The sequence below is a fragment of the Equus asinus genome, chromosome 2 (genome assembly GCF_041296235.1).
Source record: "Equus asinus isolate D_3611 breed Donkey chromosome 2, EquAss-T2T_v2, whole genome shotgun sequence".
Taxonomy (NCBI): Eukaryota; Metazoa; Chordata; class Mammalia; order Perissodactyla; family Equidae; genus Equus; species Equus asinus.
Genome location: NC_091791.1, coordinates 142,717,763 through 142,736,560, shown reverse-complemented (window position 1 = coordinate 142,736,560; position 18,798 = coordinate 142,717,763). Strand labels below are relative to the sequence as shown.

The 18,798-nt window shown below is 34.9% G+C and overlaps 1 protein-coding gene across 14 annotated transcripts in view; it reads right to left on the bottom strand.

The window, feature by feature from the left end:
• The window catches only part of CCPG1 (cell cycle progression 1), a 41,237-nt gene that overhangs the window by 5,845 nt on the left and 16,594 nt on the right, over positions 1-18,798 (bottom strand). For 4 of the 14 annotated variants that reach the window (XM_070501020.1, XM_014860437.3, XM_014860433.3 and 1 more), the window contains exons 3-10: positions 16,633-16,753; positions 14,189-14,265; positions 13,156-13,360; positions 11,013-11,108; positions 8,982-9,233; positions 7,762-7,788; positions 4,225-4,346; positions 70-1,475 (exon numbers count right to left, since the gene is read on the bottom strand). In XM_070501020.1, the coding sequence (XP_070357121.1) occupies positions 70-1,475; positions 4,225-4,346; positions 7,762-7,788; positions 8,982-9,233; positions 11,013-11,108; positions 13,156-13,360; positions 14,189-14,265; positions 16,633-16,753 (2,306 nt within the window). The remainder of the gene's footprint in view (positions 1-69; positions 1,476-4,224; positions 4,347-7,761; positions 7,789-8,981; positions 9,234-11,012; positions 11,109-13,155; positions 13,361-14,188; positions 14,266-16,632; positions 16,754-18,798) is intronic. The other 10 variants (XM_070501071.1, XM_014860440.3, XM_070501074.1 and 7 more) reach the window with 3 other exon arrangements.

Sequence of the window (18,798 nt, the reverse complement as noted above, 5' to 3'; positions counted from 1 at the left end):
CATATAATAAAAATGCTAATCTATAAATGTTAAAAACTATTATAATAACATGGTTCTATGTAAACCGACCTGGGTCCATATGGAGGGGGAAAAGTGTGACCAAAGAAGTGTCTATATATATATCCATCCAACTTCTCAAACACTCCATCATTATCTACTTGATAGTCCTTCATGTCTTTAAGATAATCTTTAACATCATTAACAAAGTCAGTGAAGAGCTTCTGATCATGTATGAAGACACCATTTAGGAAAAACTTATTGATGAATTGATCAAGTTCTTTCCAATGATGAAAACTATCCAGTTTTTCTAATAAATACCTTTCAACTAACTGTCTAAATTCATCTATCCTTACAGGATTCAAGAGTTTAATATTAAAAAGATTAATGGATTCCTGTTGAGCACATTCAAATACACTAGAACAAGCCTTTCTGAAAGAGTTTTCTCTACAGTCATGCTCAGCACTGCATTTCTGTGAATTTGTATTTTTTCCAAATTCTTCAAAGTGAACTGGTTTTTCTTTCCTTCCTTCTCTGTGCGTAGTAGGGCCTCTACTCCTCTGGTTTTGTGTACGTGCCTTATACTGTGGATGTAAATATTCACTAAAAACTGTTGTTGGTTTTTTAGCTGCTGGTTCTTTTGTAGCACCAAATCTTTTATTGCCCTTTTCATCAAAGATATTCTTGGTGGTATCTTTGAAATGCCTGAAAGTGGATTTAACTGAATCTGAGAATTTTTTCAGATTTTCTTTCACAGCTTCTTTAGCCTGTTTGATTTTTTCTTTATGATGCCTCACAAACTCCTTGGTAGAATTCTTCATGGCATCAAATGTTTCCTTAACTGAACCCAAAAATGTTTCCTTTGACTTATTTTTAGCCTTGTGGTTTCCTCTGCTGCCTTTCTTTTTTCCATCAGTTTTTTGTTTTCCATTTTGATCTTTTGCCTCAATATACAGTTTTTCCCACAAATCAGAACGCTGCTGTTCAAAGTTTAGCTTCCGCTCCAACTCAGTGAGTCTTTCTCGTAAGATTTCTATTTCCTTTTTTTCAGTCAATATATCAGGAGAGTCTGTGTTGCCATATGACTGACTAGAGCTTAACTGCTGGAGTTCCACCCTTAAAGCCGTGGTTATTAGTCGTTCTCTCTCCAGTTCCCTCCTTAGCATCTTTGCTTCTGCCAAAAGAGTCTCCCTCTGATTAAGGAAGCTATGTGTTTTCAGCTTTTCTTCTTCCAAATGCTGCTTAAGTTTCTGATTTTCTGTAACTAATTCTGTACTTGTCCCTTTATCTTCCAATATCCTAATCTGTTCCCTTAGTTTCCTTAACTCTTCCTGCAATGAAGATAAGGCTTTTTCTTCCTTCTCCAGAGATATTCTTAAATACTGATTTTCTGTATCAAGGTTCTTTTTCTGAGTTTCAAAGGTCATCTTCTCTGCTTCAGTAAGGGTCCAACACCTTGCAAGGTTTTCCTTCAATGACTAAATTTTTTTGAAAAAGAAGAAAGAAAAATGTCAAATGCTTTAAAAGCTGAATTTAAATCTTTAAGATATAACAAATACTCCATGAATTTTTAGTGTCTATTTCTGCAGAGACTATCCTTTATACAGTATTTTCAATAAGATTCACGTGCAAGAAAATGCACAGGAGAGAGCTACATCAAAATAAGAATATAGCATGCTGGAAGAATTTAAAGGCAGGAAAAAATTAGCTAGAGCTTGGTTTATCTCAGTAAGATTTTAAAAATAGAGATGGGGTACTTCTGACTAGTCTTTCCCATAATCATATGAAATCCTTACCTGTTTCTAGGCCCACATACAAGTTAGGAGAAAAGGAGATTAACACCTATCTTTTTTTCTTCCCTAGTGAGGAAGATTGTCACCGAGCTAACATCTGTGCCAATCTTCCTCTATTTTTTCTATGTGGGATGCTGCCACAGTATGGCTTGACAACTGTTATGTAGGTCCACACCCAAGATCTGAACCCATGAACCCCAGGCTGCTGAAGTGGAGCGCAAACTTAACCACTATGCCACTGCGCCGGCCATGAGATATGCCTGTCTTTTGACTACAAGACTCTAATCTCCTGAGAAGGCTCTTAGAGAGAAGTAAGGCAGGACTAAAAGCTTCTCTGATCCTTGGGTGAGGGAGATAACCTTTTATAAGAAGTAAAATTACAGCCAGAGATGACTTCAGACTCAAAAAAATTGTTTATCTTCACTGCACTCTTTGAAGGGAGAAAATTTCAATAATCTTAGTCCTATGTGAAAGATCTCAGTCCTACCCAAATTAACATCTCTAAGTAAGTTGAGATAAGTCATACAAGTTCTCCCGCACTTTAGAGATCAGACTACATCATGGTAACTTTTATAACTAATTTCTCCAATTTCAAATAATTTTCTGATGAGACGATGACCAGATTAGCAATGTAACCCTGAAGTCAATACCCTTGATAGAGAGAAACCATGTTCAATCAGGTTTACACAATTCTGCTGCAGTTCAAGGTAGCCTTGAATGATCTAATTTTTCTCTCAACGTATGTATTAATAACAAACTTTAATCAAAACAACAAGAAACTAAACAATATGCTCAAAGAAGTTAATGGTTATAGCACTATCCAGTCAGTTAAAATATCTTATGTATAAATCAGCAAAATGATACTTAAATTTTGCTCAATTTACCACAGATATTAATCTTATTAGAAGATAAGATTATCATTAATCTTCAGAGAACAAAAAAAAAAATGACTCAGTAAAGATCTGTGTAGGGCAAGTATCCTAAGAGCCAATATCATCCTATGGAACCAGAAACCTTAGTGGTGAAAAAGAAAATGGCTACTCTTTTTGTAACAACATCTGATCAAGATACAGAAAACTACACTATTTACAATTAACTTCAGTAGTCCCTCCTGAAAGATATAATTCAGATGTCAAGTGGGATTCTGTCTTCCAAAGAAATATAGTCATAATCCTATAAGGGATATATATATATACTTATATAAAGTATAAAGGAAATCTGGGGAAATGGAAGGAAAAAAGAACAGTTTACTTTTCTACCCTGAGTTTACCTATAATCCCTTCCTAGGGAAGAATCAGATAGGAGACCAACTGGTCTTCATAAACCCACAAAGGTGTTAGGTAACTGGAAAGAACTGACAGCACAGTCCTATTGGAGTTAGGTGAGTTTTAGGCAGGAAAGCATAACATGCTCTCTCTTCCATCAGAATTAACAAGAAACCAGAGAAAAAGGGCTGGCTGATTATTTCCCTTGATCAAGGGAAGATCTTAGAGAGATTACAAACTCTCCTTCTCTCTTTTACTGAATGAAAATGTTTTGTTCAGCTCTGTAAAAATAATAATAATGTTTTTGGGTTTTTTTTTAAAGAAGATTAGCCCTTAGCTAACATCTGCTGCCAACCCTCCTCTTTTTGCTGAGGAAGACTGGCCCTGAGCTAATATCCATGCCCATCTTTCGCCAGTTTATATGTGGGAGGCCTGCCACAGCATGGTTTGACAAATGTTGCTATGTCCTCGCCCAGGATCCAAACTGACAAACCGCAGGCCGCCAAAGCGGAACGGGCAGACTTAACTGCTGCACCACTGGGCCAGCCCCAATAATGTTTTATGTATATAATATCAATTAAAAATAATGTTAATTAGGGCCAGCCCTGGTTAAGTTTGGCAAACTCTGCTTTGGCAGCCTCAGTTTGGCTCCCCAGCATGGACCTACAGCACTTGTCAGCGGCCATGCTGTGATGGCAGCCCACATACAAAATAGAAGAAGACTGGCAACAGATGTTAGCTCAGGGTGAATCTTCCTAAAGCAAAAAGAGGAAGGTTGGTGACCAATGTTAGCTCAGGGCTAATCTTCCTCACCAAAATAATAATCATAATAATAATAACATTAATTATAGTGATTAGGAGTACTATCTTTGAAGTCAGGTAAATGGAATTAAATTCAGCTCTGCCAGTTGTCAGCCTTATGAAAATTACTTAACCTTTCTGAACCTCTTTCCCGTCTATAAAATGAAATTAATACTTGCTTAATTCACAGGGCTGTGGTGAGAAATAAGAGAAATACTGTATGTCAGGTATTCACAATGTGACTACGACACAGTAAGTACTCAATCCACAATTACCAGTATTATTATTTACTAGTCCTCACTGTACTTGTATCTGAATAGCACAATCACTATTTGCTAATTTTTATAAACTGTATTAGTAGTACACACCTTATAATCTATAAAAGACTCTTGTTCCTGCTGACACTGGGAAAGATAATCCTTCATATCATTCAATTCATCTTCATGCATCTTTCTCACTAACTGCTGACGCTTCTGAATCTGTATTGTGCCTAAAAATGAAAATTTTTATTAGGGATATAACGTATATGTTATGACTACCAATATTTTTAAAACATAATAAAACATTTATTTGCATATATTTAACTACTTAATTCAGATAGGATCGTTTTCTTCAAAGTATCAGCATTTCACAGTTCTATAACAATTCTGATTATATAAACAAAGAATGAATAAGTAAAATCTCATGGTGTCATTCATCAAATGGTAGATGGCTGTTAATTGTAATATAGATCAGGCCAAGTAGGTTAATATATTTTTTATTTTATTTAGCATACACCCAGGGACATTTAAGCAGTTCACTATCCTTTTGATTAAAACAAGCCAGTCCATATTACTCTAACAAAGAAAACAATTTATGTAATGTTTTTAATCCTACTATATTGAGGGCACTCAAGGTTGTTTTTGAGGGCTCTAAGGTACAATAAAGTATTGCATTCCCCCCTTTCCAAAGAGAAAGAAACCAACCATGGAATCTATTCACACGTCATAAATCAGTAAGGAAAAACAGAGGCCAGCCCCGTGGCCTAGTGGTTACGTTCGGTGCACTCGGCTTCAGCGGCCCAGGTTCGCAGGTTCAGATCCTAGGCGCAGACCTACACCACTTGTCACTTGCTGTGGCAGCGACTCACATACAAAATAGAGGAAGACTGGCACAGATGCAAGCTCAGGGTTAAGCTTCCTCAAGCAAAAAAAGAGGAAGATTGGCAACAGATGTTAGCTTAGGGCTAATCTTCCTCAACAAAAACAAAAAAAGAGAGAGAGAGAGAAAGAAAAAAAAAGAAAAACAAAAATGTCTTTTTTTCTCACTATATTTTGCCTAAATGATATAACACAAACTCAAAAAGTATAGCAAGGAAAACAGTTGGCTAACTGTGATTACCCACCATTCTCAAAGACAAATCTTTTAAGAATTCTGCATTGGTTAAGTCTGTACCCAAGTATCACCATCCCTATCCCAGCAGTTTGGCAAAGAAATCTTAACCAACTAGGATGCTCTACATTTTCACCCTAAAAATAAAAATGTTAATGTACCAAGACATGCTGTTCACATGCTGCTACGTGCTTCATGCATGAGAGGAAAAAACCAACACTAAATAAAAAATAAGCAAAATGCATTTGGCAACCTTAAAATTATACCTACTGAGTGGCATACCATTAAGTAAAGATAACAAGGAATTTTGTAATGAAAGAATGTAATAATGACAGTTTATGATTTCTTTCCATACTGCTAAAAAGATGGATTTTTAATTTCTTCAATACATCTTGAAAAACACTAAAGAGAAAACTTTTGCCAAATTACAGACAACTGTTACCAGTTAACAACTATGATAGTCTGTTAGGATCACTTCTCTTTAAATTTTTGATTTGTAAAAGAATAGCAAATTTGTTTCAATATTACTGTTATCTCAGATTTTTAAAAATATTGAAATAAATTCATCTGTAGTTCCCAGAGTAACAGAAAACCTTTTTCTTTTCAAACTGCCAACAGGATGAAATCCTTTGCCCACTAGAAAGTAACTTAAAACTATGTGTTAAGATCTGAATTCGCAGCAGTACTATTATATAGCATATGTTTGATGACTGTCTTAATGTGGCCTTTATCAATCTCACTAACTCTCTGGGGTTTTTCCTCTATCTTCCGCTGCCTAACTATAAAGTGTTACCACCCAAGGTACAACCTTTGGCCTTCTGGTCATGTCTACAAATCGGCGTATCTTAATTAATCACATTAACCCTGTGTCAGTTTTTGCTATCACTGCTCTAAGACTTCTCTTCTAGAGATAGAGTCCCCAGTCCCACCAGAGCTTCCAGCCAAGACATCCAGCTGTCTGTTGCGCACAATTTTTGGAGTGTCTTCATAAAAAATATCAAACTTCAACACCTACCCTAAACCGTTCTAGAATAAAGTTGGGTGAAAACAAATTAAACTGTGCTCACCATTATTTACTTCATCATCTAGGAAAACTCTTCCCCAGTAACACTTTAAACTCCAAAATAACACAGCTGGCATACTTCTTGGAATGTAAAAAATAAACCACCAATACCTCAAGTATCCAGGCTCAAAGTTCTGTTTTCCATTATCACTTCAGCATCCCTTATTTCACCAACCTTTTCTCCATCCCCACCATCCCTGTCAAGGCCCTGATCACTGAGTATCTGGATTACAAAACCTCCTAGCTGACTGTTCTAATTTTCCCCACACCATTTACCTTCCTGCACTTTTCCTCTAAAATTACTGCTGTTAGGTTACTTTATGAATCAAATTCTACCCAGATTCTCAGATGTTTTACAATATAACAACACCCCACAAAGTCCAACCTTTTACTCCATTATTTCTAAGTATCCATTCTGCTACAGTCCAGCCAGTCTTTTCACTGCTCCCAAACCCAGCAAGTTTACTCTCAGGTTATCAGGTTCTTCATTGCTGGAATGTTCCACTTTCCTTACCTAGCATAAGTATGTTAAGACCAGACCCAACACAAATACTAGCACCTCTGGGATAACTCAATAAGTGTAGCCTTTGAGCTATATTCTTGTCTGTGCTACATAACTGATCACCTAGCTATATTCCATTATACTGTCTGCTGAAGAGTGGGGCAGCCTATCAATACTTAAAGCAACTCCATGAGGAAAGTAAATCAATTGAACTCCACTGATGATTCATAATATGGATGGTCTACCAGTAAAGAAAGAATAAGATGACAGGTGTTTTAGACATGAAAATTCTTTTTTTTTTAACTTTTGTAAGTACTTTCAGAACCTGAAGCAGTGCCAAATACCTGTAAGTACATTCTTTTACTATCCTCAGTCCTGCTAGTTTTCTCTTCCTTCCAGGATAGATCTGACACTCCAAAGTTATAGGGAACCAAAGCTGGTGAATGTTCTGAGTGTGTTCTTAAACGATTATAAATAAAGCAAATGACTAATTATGGAGTGCAATGACTGACTTCATGGTGCATGGGAAATTCAAATTGCCTCTAAAATGAACTCAAAAGAGCTCTTAAAGTGCTGAGATCAGGGCCAGAATTAAGGAAAAATTTGATGTCCTTTAAATAGTGACCTTCAAAAGCTAACAGTGATTCAGCTAAGTTTTTATATGTTCATTGAGCCAATCTCATTACTAATATAGACCTACTTCATATTATATTGCCCATGTTTTTAATATTCTAAAAGGCTAATTTGAAAAAGCACAAAAAAAAGGTTTTATTAAAGTAAATTTTACAAGTAACCAAATCCTAAATAACAGGGCAATAATTTTTCAATTTTGAAAGCACTCTTCTCTAAATTGATCTTTCTACAAAATACTTAAAGGTCATGCAATTGGGGTTTTAATGCAATTGAGATTAACATTAAATCACTGTCCAATTCTTTTTTTTTAGTAAGAAAAAACAATTGAAATAAGACCTTCTCCTTTGTCACCTCCATGTTTACCTGTGGGGGAAAAAACCATGCTCAAAAAAAATTCATACACTTGCTCCAGCTAGATAATAAAGTTAAATACACATTTCAAGTCAAATCTCATTACAACAAACTTCAAGGGAGGATACAAATTATAGTCTCTCAGTATTAAACTCAAGCAGGCATCCACCAGGACTCTAAATACTTATTTTTATTAATATAAAGTTAAATACAAGAAGAAACACATTTTACTGACTCTGACTTTAAAGAAGTATTATCTTCATTAAGTTTATTCTAACATTACATTTTGTTGAATAATATATGTCTTTTCCGTAAGTCAACATAGAGTATACATAATTCAATCTTTGCATAAGGAACACACTGTTGGAAGGAACTAGCAAAAGAGGAATACTCATAAAGTTAAACTGTCAATTATGTAGGCAAAAAACCTAAAAGTAATTAATATAAGGCAAACTGAAATTTGTGAAGTTGATATTTTCTTTAAAGTATCTTTTTTTATTCTAATAAAGCAAAGAGTGTGAATATTCAATTCTTAAATACTCTCACCTTAAAAAAGGTTCAATAGTTAGACTCCCAAATGACAAATAACACCATATGGAATTCTTTCCTCTTTTCACCCAAGAGACTTTTAAAGGCTTTGCCTTAAGACAATCAATGTATGTAAACAGTAACAAGGATAATAATGAGCAAAGTATAATGCTAAACTATAAAACTAAGAATTCTCAATTCATGTGAATCATGGCAGCAGCAATGAATGTCACAAAATATAATTCTTGCATGAAACCTGAAGGTAGAAATAATGAGCACCAATTATTGTGACATTTCAAATGTAACTATTTGAACTGGGATTGAATTCTCCTAAAAAATTCAGTTAAAACTAGTTTAATTGTGATTCTAAATTAAAATGAATGCTTTGTAAGCATTTCAGATTTTTAATCTTCCAACCTTTTTCTTTAAAAAAATACACCAGCTAATAATCCTTACATTTCTTAAATACTGGCTAATTAAAGTGAAAACAGCTTTGTGAGATACACAACACTATCTCCATTTTCCAAACGAGAAAACTGAGGTTCAAATAGGTTGCGAGCTTTCCAAGGTCATGTATTTAATAATGACACTGAAAACAGATCCCAGAATTTCTCACTCTTGGTAAGTGCTGTACACTAAGCCATCAATTTATGTATAATAAATTTTCAAATACTCACCATAGAAATGTCCAAATCCCATGCTGATTGCAATCACCAAAGCAAGTATAACACATTTATTGAGACCACTACTGAATTGGCGTTTATATAGCTCCTTAGAGGGTTCAGTTTCTTGTTCAGGAAGCAGCTGTTCTTCAGATTCTGAACTAGAAACAGTCTTCTTCCTAGCACGGCGACGTCTAAAGGCGGGACTGGGCTGATGACTGGTTTCATCACTACTTGATTCGTCATCGCTAGGCTGAGATGAAAATACTATTTTAAAAAGAAAAATGTAGATAAATATGAAAATTCTAGAAAAGCTTTCCCAGTATGATTTAGAATAATCAATGCCATCCCTACATGCCTTTTTACATAAGACAGCCAAAAACAAAAAGACACAAACAAAAACTCAATTTTTCCAAGTTTATCAGCATAAAGCCAAAACATAAGTGATTTCAACTGTGATACACAAGAATCTGTTAATCATATTCTGTGCCTTTGATGGTCTGTTTTTTTTTAAGCCTCCCTTGTTGTTTACACCATTAGAACAATCATTCTCATAGCCTACTAAATTTCATCACTTTTAAAGACATAAACAAATACTATTTCTGGAAGGAAAAAAACCCTCTATCTCTTCATTCAATTTCAAATAGAGGTCATCTAAGCTCAACTGTTTAAGGAACACAGGAAAGTATATAAGCAGTTCCTGTGACTTAAAAGGACAAAAGTTTCCACAAGTTTCCTTAGGTGTGTATGTCCCTAGTATCATTCCCATCCTATGAGCCCACAATCAAGGTTCAAAGCACTATAGCTTAACACAGGTTTCCAGAAGTCAGATGAGCCCTTCCCTTCGACTGCCACTCTTACTAGAAGGTTATTAATTTTACCCTCTAGTAAATATGTCAGCATGAGGAAGTGACACAACAGCTATCTCCGATATTAAGGACTAGTCTGGTGCTGCTCCTTTTTGAAAAGAATAATAATGAACAATAAATTGAAACAAAAAATACAAGAAATCTCAAGTACTGGAGATATATCCTTTAGAAAAATCACCATCAGCTTTTTCAAATGTATAATTTCTTAACATTGTTCCATATATCAATAAACTATATTTTGACAAAGAAGATTAGATGACTCAGCAATAATTCCCACAGGCCAGTTAGAAGAAAAGAAAAGCACTAAAACTAAGGATAAAATGGGAACTTGAATTTGATACAGAGAGCTCCAAAACAACATTCATGCTTCAAAAAAGCAAAACAATTGTTTGTAAGACAGGATATCCATGCCACAGGAAAGCTGGTGACTTAGGTTAGGCAATACTTTTTCAAGATGGATCATGGAGGATCCGGTTAACTTTCACACTTACAACAACAAACAAAAAGACAGAAGGCACTACTGAATGAATGAATATTCCTAATATCTAGTGATACAGATGCCACTGAGAGATCTTTTGGTCATGACCCTTATGCCCATCATGTTTATCAGGTTACTCTTGATGGCTAGTTTTCCAAGATGCCGTCGCCTCAGCTGTGAGGTTACATTTCTTGGACAGAGAAAGAAAGGAAGACTTAAACAAAGCATTACATAATACAAAGGCAATCGTGATCATGGTTGGAGTACTTAAGTCAGACTTTCTGACAGTACTACGATGGGTAAATGTAAAAACAAACCATTTGTCATAATTCCTTAAATAAATTTTTGCTTCTACCTTAACATATTGCCTTCATTATATATTCTAAGTAAACAAAGCAGCCTAACCCATATTAACAAATTCACATCCTTATCTAATGCTTCCATCTTTTTTAACCCATACATATGATAGCCGAAATATTTTTATTTTTAAACTTCTTTTAAATTAATTTGGCCCATAGTCCACGATGCAAGCAATGCAAAGGCATGCAATAAGCTAGCCAGCTTTACTACAAGACCAATTTTGAACACCTGTTTAGATTATCACAGATGACAATAGATATCTTTAAAGCACTAAGTAAATAGTAAATGTGACTAGGCACACTCAGCTCTAGAAAAGCTGATCAGATTTAGTCACACCACCTTGGAAAGCGAGTTGGCTAGGAACATGGTGTTTCAGCTGATCATCCCATCCCCTTATGCATTCAGGAATCTTCCACAGCTTCTCCCACCACCTTTCTTTTGTGAATAAACAGGAAAAAAAGATGTATAAAGCTTTATTATAAAGAATAAAAAGGAAAGAGAATTGAAATATTTATTTTAATTATTACTTCACACTGTTATTTGTGCTCCATCAAAATCTAACAATCATGCCTTTTAAAAAAAACACATACAATACAAACTTTTCTACAACTATCAACTTTGCTTTCTTGGGGGAGGAGAGGGTGATATGGAGGGAGCGGGGAATGTTCTTAAATTAACAAAAATATTATTGCCACAAAAATGTAATCTAGAAGAAGAAAACATTGAACTTCAAATCCTATAGAGATGGAGAAGAAAGGGAAAAGGAAAAACAAATAACTAAGCAATGAGTAGCAGGAAATTAACCAACCAAGAAAAATATGGGGTAAGGGAAAGAGACCAAAATCTCTTGGCTATTGACTTATATATAATATTTTCAACATAGTCCAAAATGTCATTTTTTATTATTTTTTAACATTTTCTTTATTGAAATAATTAATTCCTTTGGGAAGGATAACAATGGATAAAAATACACCTAATAAAATATTCCTCTTAACTGAATCTGTAAAATTCCCAAGAAGTCCAAGTTCAGAAAGGAAATAAAAACTAGAATAATGTGCTTTGAAGTGTCCAAGTTGCTGAAATAAATCACCATTGTGTACCATCAATTTCTTAAATGTCTGCTTAGACCCTTCTACAATACTCCTGCTTCAATTTAACTATCTTTTCTGGTTCACAAATATTCTCAAACCAGCATCTTTATAGTCTTTAAAAAAAAAAAGAAAGAAAAAAGACTACTTGAATACAGCACAAATCCGCAATTTCAATAAATAAAATTTGATGACCAAAAAGGATTCTAAAATCAATTACATTAGCCCTCAGAAATAAATGTACAATGTATACTATTCTGGCCAAGGCTGAAATTTTCCTCTGACCACTAAGAATGCCAGATGTGTGTTTAAATATTTGAATAAAGTGTTTTCAAGCTCTTGTTCATATGCAATTTACTGACAGACTAACTGAAAATAACTAGTCATTAAATGAGATAGCTAAAAATCTCTACTTGACATTTTATTACCTTAAATTGGAATAACAAAAATTCCATCATCTGTTCTTTAATATTTACATTTGCCAGAACAGTAAAATCTAAGAAAATGATCTGAAATAGATACTATGTGTTCCTGTTTTTGCATCAAATTAGGAAATCTTGTAATCACTAGCAATGTTCCAAGGCCTCTCTCCCATAATTCACCCTTAAGTGATAATTGTAGGTTAATAAATGTGGGTTGATTACAGGTTTGTTTCTCCTATTTTCCAGTAACCTTGTATCTAAATATTTATATCACCTTGAAAGATGTTATACACATCCCTAAAACTGAGCCAAAGAATTGTAGAAGGTAACTCATATCTTAACCTCCACATTATTCTGTCTGAACAACAGGCATTAACTGCATTAAGGATGTGACTTACAATAGGCACATTTTCATAACTCAATCAAAAATGAAAGATCCAAAGGTCAGGGGCTTTGGGATGCTGCTGTACTGCCAGTTCCTTGAACCCTGTTTGGCACATGGCAGCACTCGATAAATGTTTGTTAAATGACTAACAATTGAATGGATCCGGAAGACTTCAACAAGAAATTTCTTTCACTTCATTGTAAAACATGTACCGCTCTAAGTAAAAAGTTTAACATTCTCCTGCTTTCAGGTCTAATGGCTCAATCTCTCATTCTTAAAGATCTTAAACATGTCAAATGCAGTGGAGAGTTTGAGACCTTAACAAATCTCCCTGAAGCTATTTTTTTTCATCTTTTACTTAAGGATAAAAGATGGTATTTACTGTTATAGCAATGGACTACTGTGCTCTAGGCCCTGAGTCTAGGAAAGCGCTAGATATAACAGTAGATTTTATAAATGGTTTTCTTGAGTTTTATCCAAATCCATTCAAAACTTGAAAGTTAGGGTTAGAAAACAAACCATTATATAAAATGTGGTCATAGGAGTCCTTAAGTCTCATATCAGTGTATTCTTTATGGAGTTCTTACCAGTTTCTGGATGACAGAATGTATACTGGCTGCTGGAGGAAGAGCCCATATTAAAATCTTCTGGACTCTGTGCTTCTTTAACAATTAGAGCTTCTTCTTGATTTCCAATTTCTTCTAACTTAGGTGGCTCAAGGGTAACAATATCAGAATCATCACTGACAGTTCCAAAATAGACATTGTCTTCAGGTAACTTTTCTTCCTCTCCCTGAGGAATCATAATTTTAGAGACAAACTCAAGAATTATTTACAGGCCTTATATTTTCTACACAGTTCAAAGTGTATAATAGTACTTAAGTACTATGATAATTTGGACTTAAAATAAAAGATATGAGTCCTGCCCAAGAGAAAAGGATTACTGAACAGCAGGTTCATCTTTTAGTAGGAAAGCACCATCAAACCCATTGGTGACTCTCTCTCTCAGAATTAGGTCAAACTGCTGCTCACACCTCGTGGGCAGCAGAAGCCGGGACACCCATCTTTACAGCAGAATGATCACAGAAAGAAGAGGATTCATTTCTCACCATTCCATGGGTTTATTTCAGTGTAACTCTGAAGCCCATAAAAGACTGATCAAATTTTTCTGGTTATGCATGTAATAAACTTCAACAGCTAGGCCATGTAAAGTTCATCTAGCTATCTAGTTTTATCTAGAAGTGAAATGCCAGGAGACAAGATTTAGTTTGGTCTCAAAAAAACTAATCTTTATTTTAGATATGAAAATAGCTTAACATCTTAATATAATTCAAGAATGCAACCTATTTCCAAAGAAAATATTAGGTTAAATGAATAGGTCTTTAACATATTACCAAGAAATTACTTTTGCAAATTAAAAGACATCTCACTGAATTAAGAATTAAAATAGAACCAAACTTTAACCCTAAAACTGATCAATCTGTGGAATCTAAAAACTTTCAGTAAAAGTTGTCTATAATTCAAATAGGAACAGAATGCACAACTAGAAATGGAAGCTTTAATTAGTATTCTCTAAGAAATACTGCTTATCATATATCCACAGAGTAAAACACAAGGTTACCTCAAGTGCTGACTTCATTTCCTCCAAAGCTGGATAAGCAGTTTCTCCCATTAACACTGTGCCATTTTGGCTGCTCTCTGATATAAAGCAAAGATCAATTCAATCACACTCCATCAACTTTGTTCTCTACATATATTATAATCTGGGTACATAAAATCTATTCCTAATCTCTTAAAGTGGATTTAATGAAATGCCACATACAAGTGTAACAGTCATTCTACTGTTGCTAAAAAGATCTATTTCGAATAGAATTATTTGAAATTGCCAGGGGATAGTTTTAGATACTGAAATGAACTCATTTAAAAGTTACTAAGAAAATACAATCTCTAAGTAAACATAATCTCTACTTTATAATACCAAGGTACATACTTAATCCAAGGTGCTTTTAAAAATCTGTTAATATGGAACATTGATTCTCAGATATCTGATGGCACATTTTCTGAATTATTATTCAAAATCCCTAAAGGTACCACTATTCTAATGATTGTCAATGCCTGTTAACACAAGAATCAAAACTACAGCTTCAAATTATAAATTCTTTAGCATAAAAAATAGACTATAGGGTCTGGCATGGTGACGTAGTTAAGTTCGCATGTTCGACTTCAGCAGCCCAGGGTTCGCAACTTTGGACCCTGAGTGCAGACCTACACACCGCTCATCAAGCCATGCTGTGGCAGTGTCCCACATACAAAATAGAAGAAGACTAGCACAGATGTTAGCTCAGGGACAATCTTCCTCACCAAAAAAAAAAAAAAAAAAAGACTATATAATAAACAAGGACTCAAAAGAACATGGAAAAACCAGATAAGGTCACTATAGCAGATACATTTTATGAGAAATTCATCAAAGAAAAAACTGTACAAACAAAAGAGTTTATATTATATTTTTAATAAAAAGGCTATAAAATGTTAATAGAAGTTAAAAGTATTAAAACAATATAATAAACATAAATTTATACATAGCAAAGAACATATACCAAAGGTTAACAGCAATTATCTCCAGATAAAAAGCATTACAGCGGCCAGCCCAGTGGCATAGTGGCTAAGTTCGCACACTCCACTTCAGCGACCCAGGGTTCACGGGTCTGGATCCTGGGTGCAGACCTACACACTGCTCATCAAGCCGTGTTGTGGCGGCGTCCCACATACAAAATAGAGGACGATTGGCAAAAATGTTAGCTGAGGGACAATCTTCCTCAAACAAAAAGAAAATTAGCAACAGATGTAGCTCAGGGCCAATCCTCCTCACAAAACACACACACACACAAAGAATTATAGGTGGTTTTAATTTTTTTTTAGGATGAATATGTATTTCTCATGTAATTTAACCCCTCCAAAATAAGAGGAAAAGAACAAAACAAAAAACCACCATTTTTGTGTGTTATGAAGCCCCTAATGGAATATTACTTTGGAGATAACATTCCTCAATAAAAGACTTGGGTCCAAGGACTCCTGAGCAAGTATGGAAATTTTTTTACATATATGAATATATGCAATTCTTGGGAGAGACTGTTCACAGCTTTCAGATTATCAAAGAAATTTCTGACCCATGAAAGATGAGAATCACTGTTCAAATGAGAACAGTAATCAACACAGGCTGAAAACAAGATTAACAGTATAATCTATTATATGTCTGGCCTTGACACATCTGCTTTATTCTCCTGATGAAGAAATGTTCTGTTTACATTTTAATACAATTATTTTTAAGTTTAAGAAGTAAATTAGGGCCAGCCCCAGTGGCCTAGGCATTAAGTTCAGCACACTCCACTTTGGCGGCCCAGGTTCATTTGGTTCCCGGGCATGGACCTATACCACTCCTCTGTCAGTGACCATGCAGTGGTGGCAGCTCACACATACACACAAAAGAGGAGTGCTGGCAGCAGATGTTAACTCAGGGTGAATCTTCCTCAGCAAGGAAAAAAAAAAGAAGTAATTTAAATATGAAGATAAGAGTATGCATTAATTATCTGGGTGCCTTATTTCTCTATATAACGTGGGCATTAAATCCCACAGAAGTATATGTAACAGTGATGCAATACAGTAGTTAAACACCATTTACCACCTCTAACCAAAGTACTCTGAAGCATGATAAATGAAGAAGAGTTTAGTAAATCTCTTGTGATGAATAAATAATTCTGTATACCACTAGTCTTAATCAAGATTAATAATATTTAGTTACTGGTTACACTTGGATTATCAAAGAGTTACACAGAGGCCCAAATATATGCCACAGCCGCAAATAAACAAACCTCTGGTTAGGTTGGTGCCACTGAGTTCTGCAGGCTTACCCACCTAATCCACACTAAAATTCTAGTCCTTTAGTGACGTGAGCATTTAGATTAGCTAGAAAGGCTGCCCACCTAGAAAGACGGTAAGATTCATAATGTCGCTCAAATGTCCTTTAAAAAAAGGAAAAAAAAAAATCAGACTTTTTTAACATCTTACCTCCCTGCTCTAACTGCAATACTTGTAGCTCCTCTTGCTCTAAAGATGAACGTTCTGGGGTGGGCTCAGAACTGTCACTGGCTGTACCATGTTCAGAGTTCACCATCTCAATATCAGACCCCTAGGGAAAAAGTGATAATCAGTTATTAGTCTATCGCTCCTCAAAGCTGGGTTTGACTACATGAAGACGCTTCCATTATTAAAAGTCCCAGATGCTGCCTTACTACAGAGGGAAGAGTATCTAATCCAACTACTTTTTGTTCAATTTAGTCCATAAAGGCCTATGGCAGGGAAACAGCAGAATGGAGTTACAGGTTTAGCTTCTAAGAGAAGTCAGCCCAAAAGTCAAATACTCTATTTTATAAGCCCAACCAATAAATTGAATCCTAAAAGATATGTTTCTAAACTTAGCTATTTCTATAAATGTTCTTCCACTCACCAGTTATGGAACTACTCTAGGCAAGGCACTTTACTAGGTGTTGTGGGATAAAAAACTTCAAATCCAAAATTCAAATATACAGCCTCTTCAGACAAACAGCCACATGGAAATAACTACTTATTATGGCAATGAGTAACTAAAAAAGTTTAATGGCAAGGAATAAAATGAACCTATTATATCACTACAGTAAACTTTCCTTATAAAATTCAAAACTTTACACTTCTTCCTTCTTCCAAGGTTGTCCTTCCTACTTTGATGTCACACTGTCTTTTCTTTAATAAAATAGTGGATCTTACGAGGATTTTTCCTTTGTGTTAATTAGCAAAATAAAGTTAACACTAAATTGATTCTGCCTTTCCCCATGACCCTCCCTCAATTTTTCCTCTAGTTTACTAATCCATGAAATTAAAAGGTCTAAGTTGTCCTGATATAGATAAAACAGCAAAAACTAAGAGAATTTATTAAAGGAGTGGGTTTTGAGTTGAGTCCTAAAGAGAATTCTGAATGTAAGACTTTGGGGTTGCCTAAAGTGGCAGGAGAACCGTAAAAACAGAGGCAAGGTCAGGGTTGGACTGGGGGTTGCAGGAGAGACCAGTTCTGGCCTAAATCAGAATGCTGACAATGGAAAAGGAAAAGAAAATACATCTAAGAGACAATAGCAAGAAAGAGTATGAAAGGAAGAGGGATAAAAGTACAAATATGACCTACTCTGTGACAAGATCTCTCTAACACAGAATACCCTAACGGCACACTTGGCTAAGCACCAGAGCGGTTTGCTGTCTTGCTTCACACTGCAGACTCACAAGCAAGACTCCCGCAGCTGCCCTGCACCTATACTGTTAATTATCCTTGAACAAGAAGTTGTTGCTATTGGAGTTGATCTAAGCTTCCTAGAGAACAGGTTAAAAATAGAAAAGTCATTCACCGAAAAAAGGAAACCATATCAATCTTAATTTAATTGATACAGCTGCTATTAAATTCTGAAACTCTCTTGCAGAAAAAGCAATCATTTTGTTTGTTAATGTTATTTTCTAGAAGACGTGACTAACCAATTGTCTAAATCTTAAATTATCGAAGCAATTATAAAAAACATCATTTAAAATTTTTATTAATGAAGAAAAACACGAGACACAAGAGATCCTAAAAACAGGAAAACTATAAATAAATCCATTAAAAATTTAAAGAGGTATAGCTGATTTTTGTCTTCCTGCTTCTATTCATCAGTATTTTATGATTTTTCTATAACATATTTTACCAGCATGAGAAAATAAATTAATGTTATAAATTTAATGTAAAATTAAATACTAGTTACATGACATCATGCTTCTTATAATAAAATTCATTTTGTGATAGAGTTCTAGCCATAGTCCTTTTCCTGTCAAGTTCTGCTAATCACATAATGTAACATAACATATCATAAGTAGAATACATGTTCTCTACGCTTCCTTCCAGTCTATTTAAATGCAGGTTCTGATATTCTCTAGCTCTATTTAAATGCAGGCTCTGATATTTTCTACTTACGTAATCTTGGCCAAATTACTTAACGTCTCCAAGCTTTAGTTTTCTCAACTATGAAATGAGAATGAAAACAATCCATACCACAAAGAGTTGTTTAAAATTGTATGAAAATGTAGGTAAAGCACAGGGTCTGACCAATAATAAACCCTGAACGAATATCTGCCTAATGTCTCAAAGCTGAGGAAAGCAATGTACAGTGATGTAGAAGA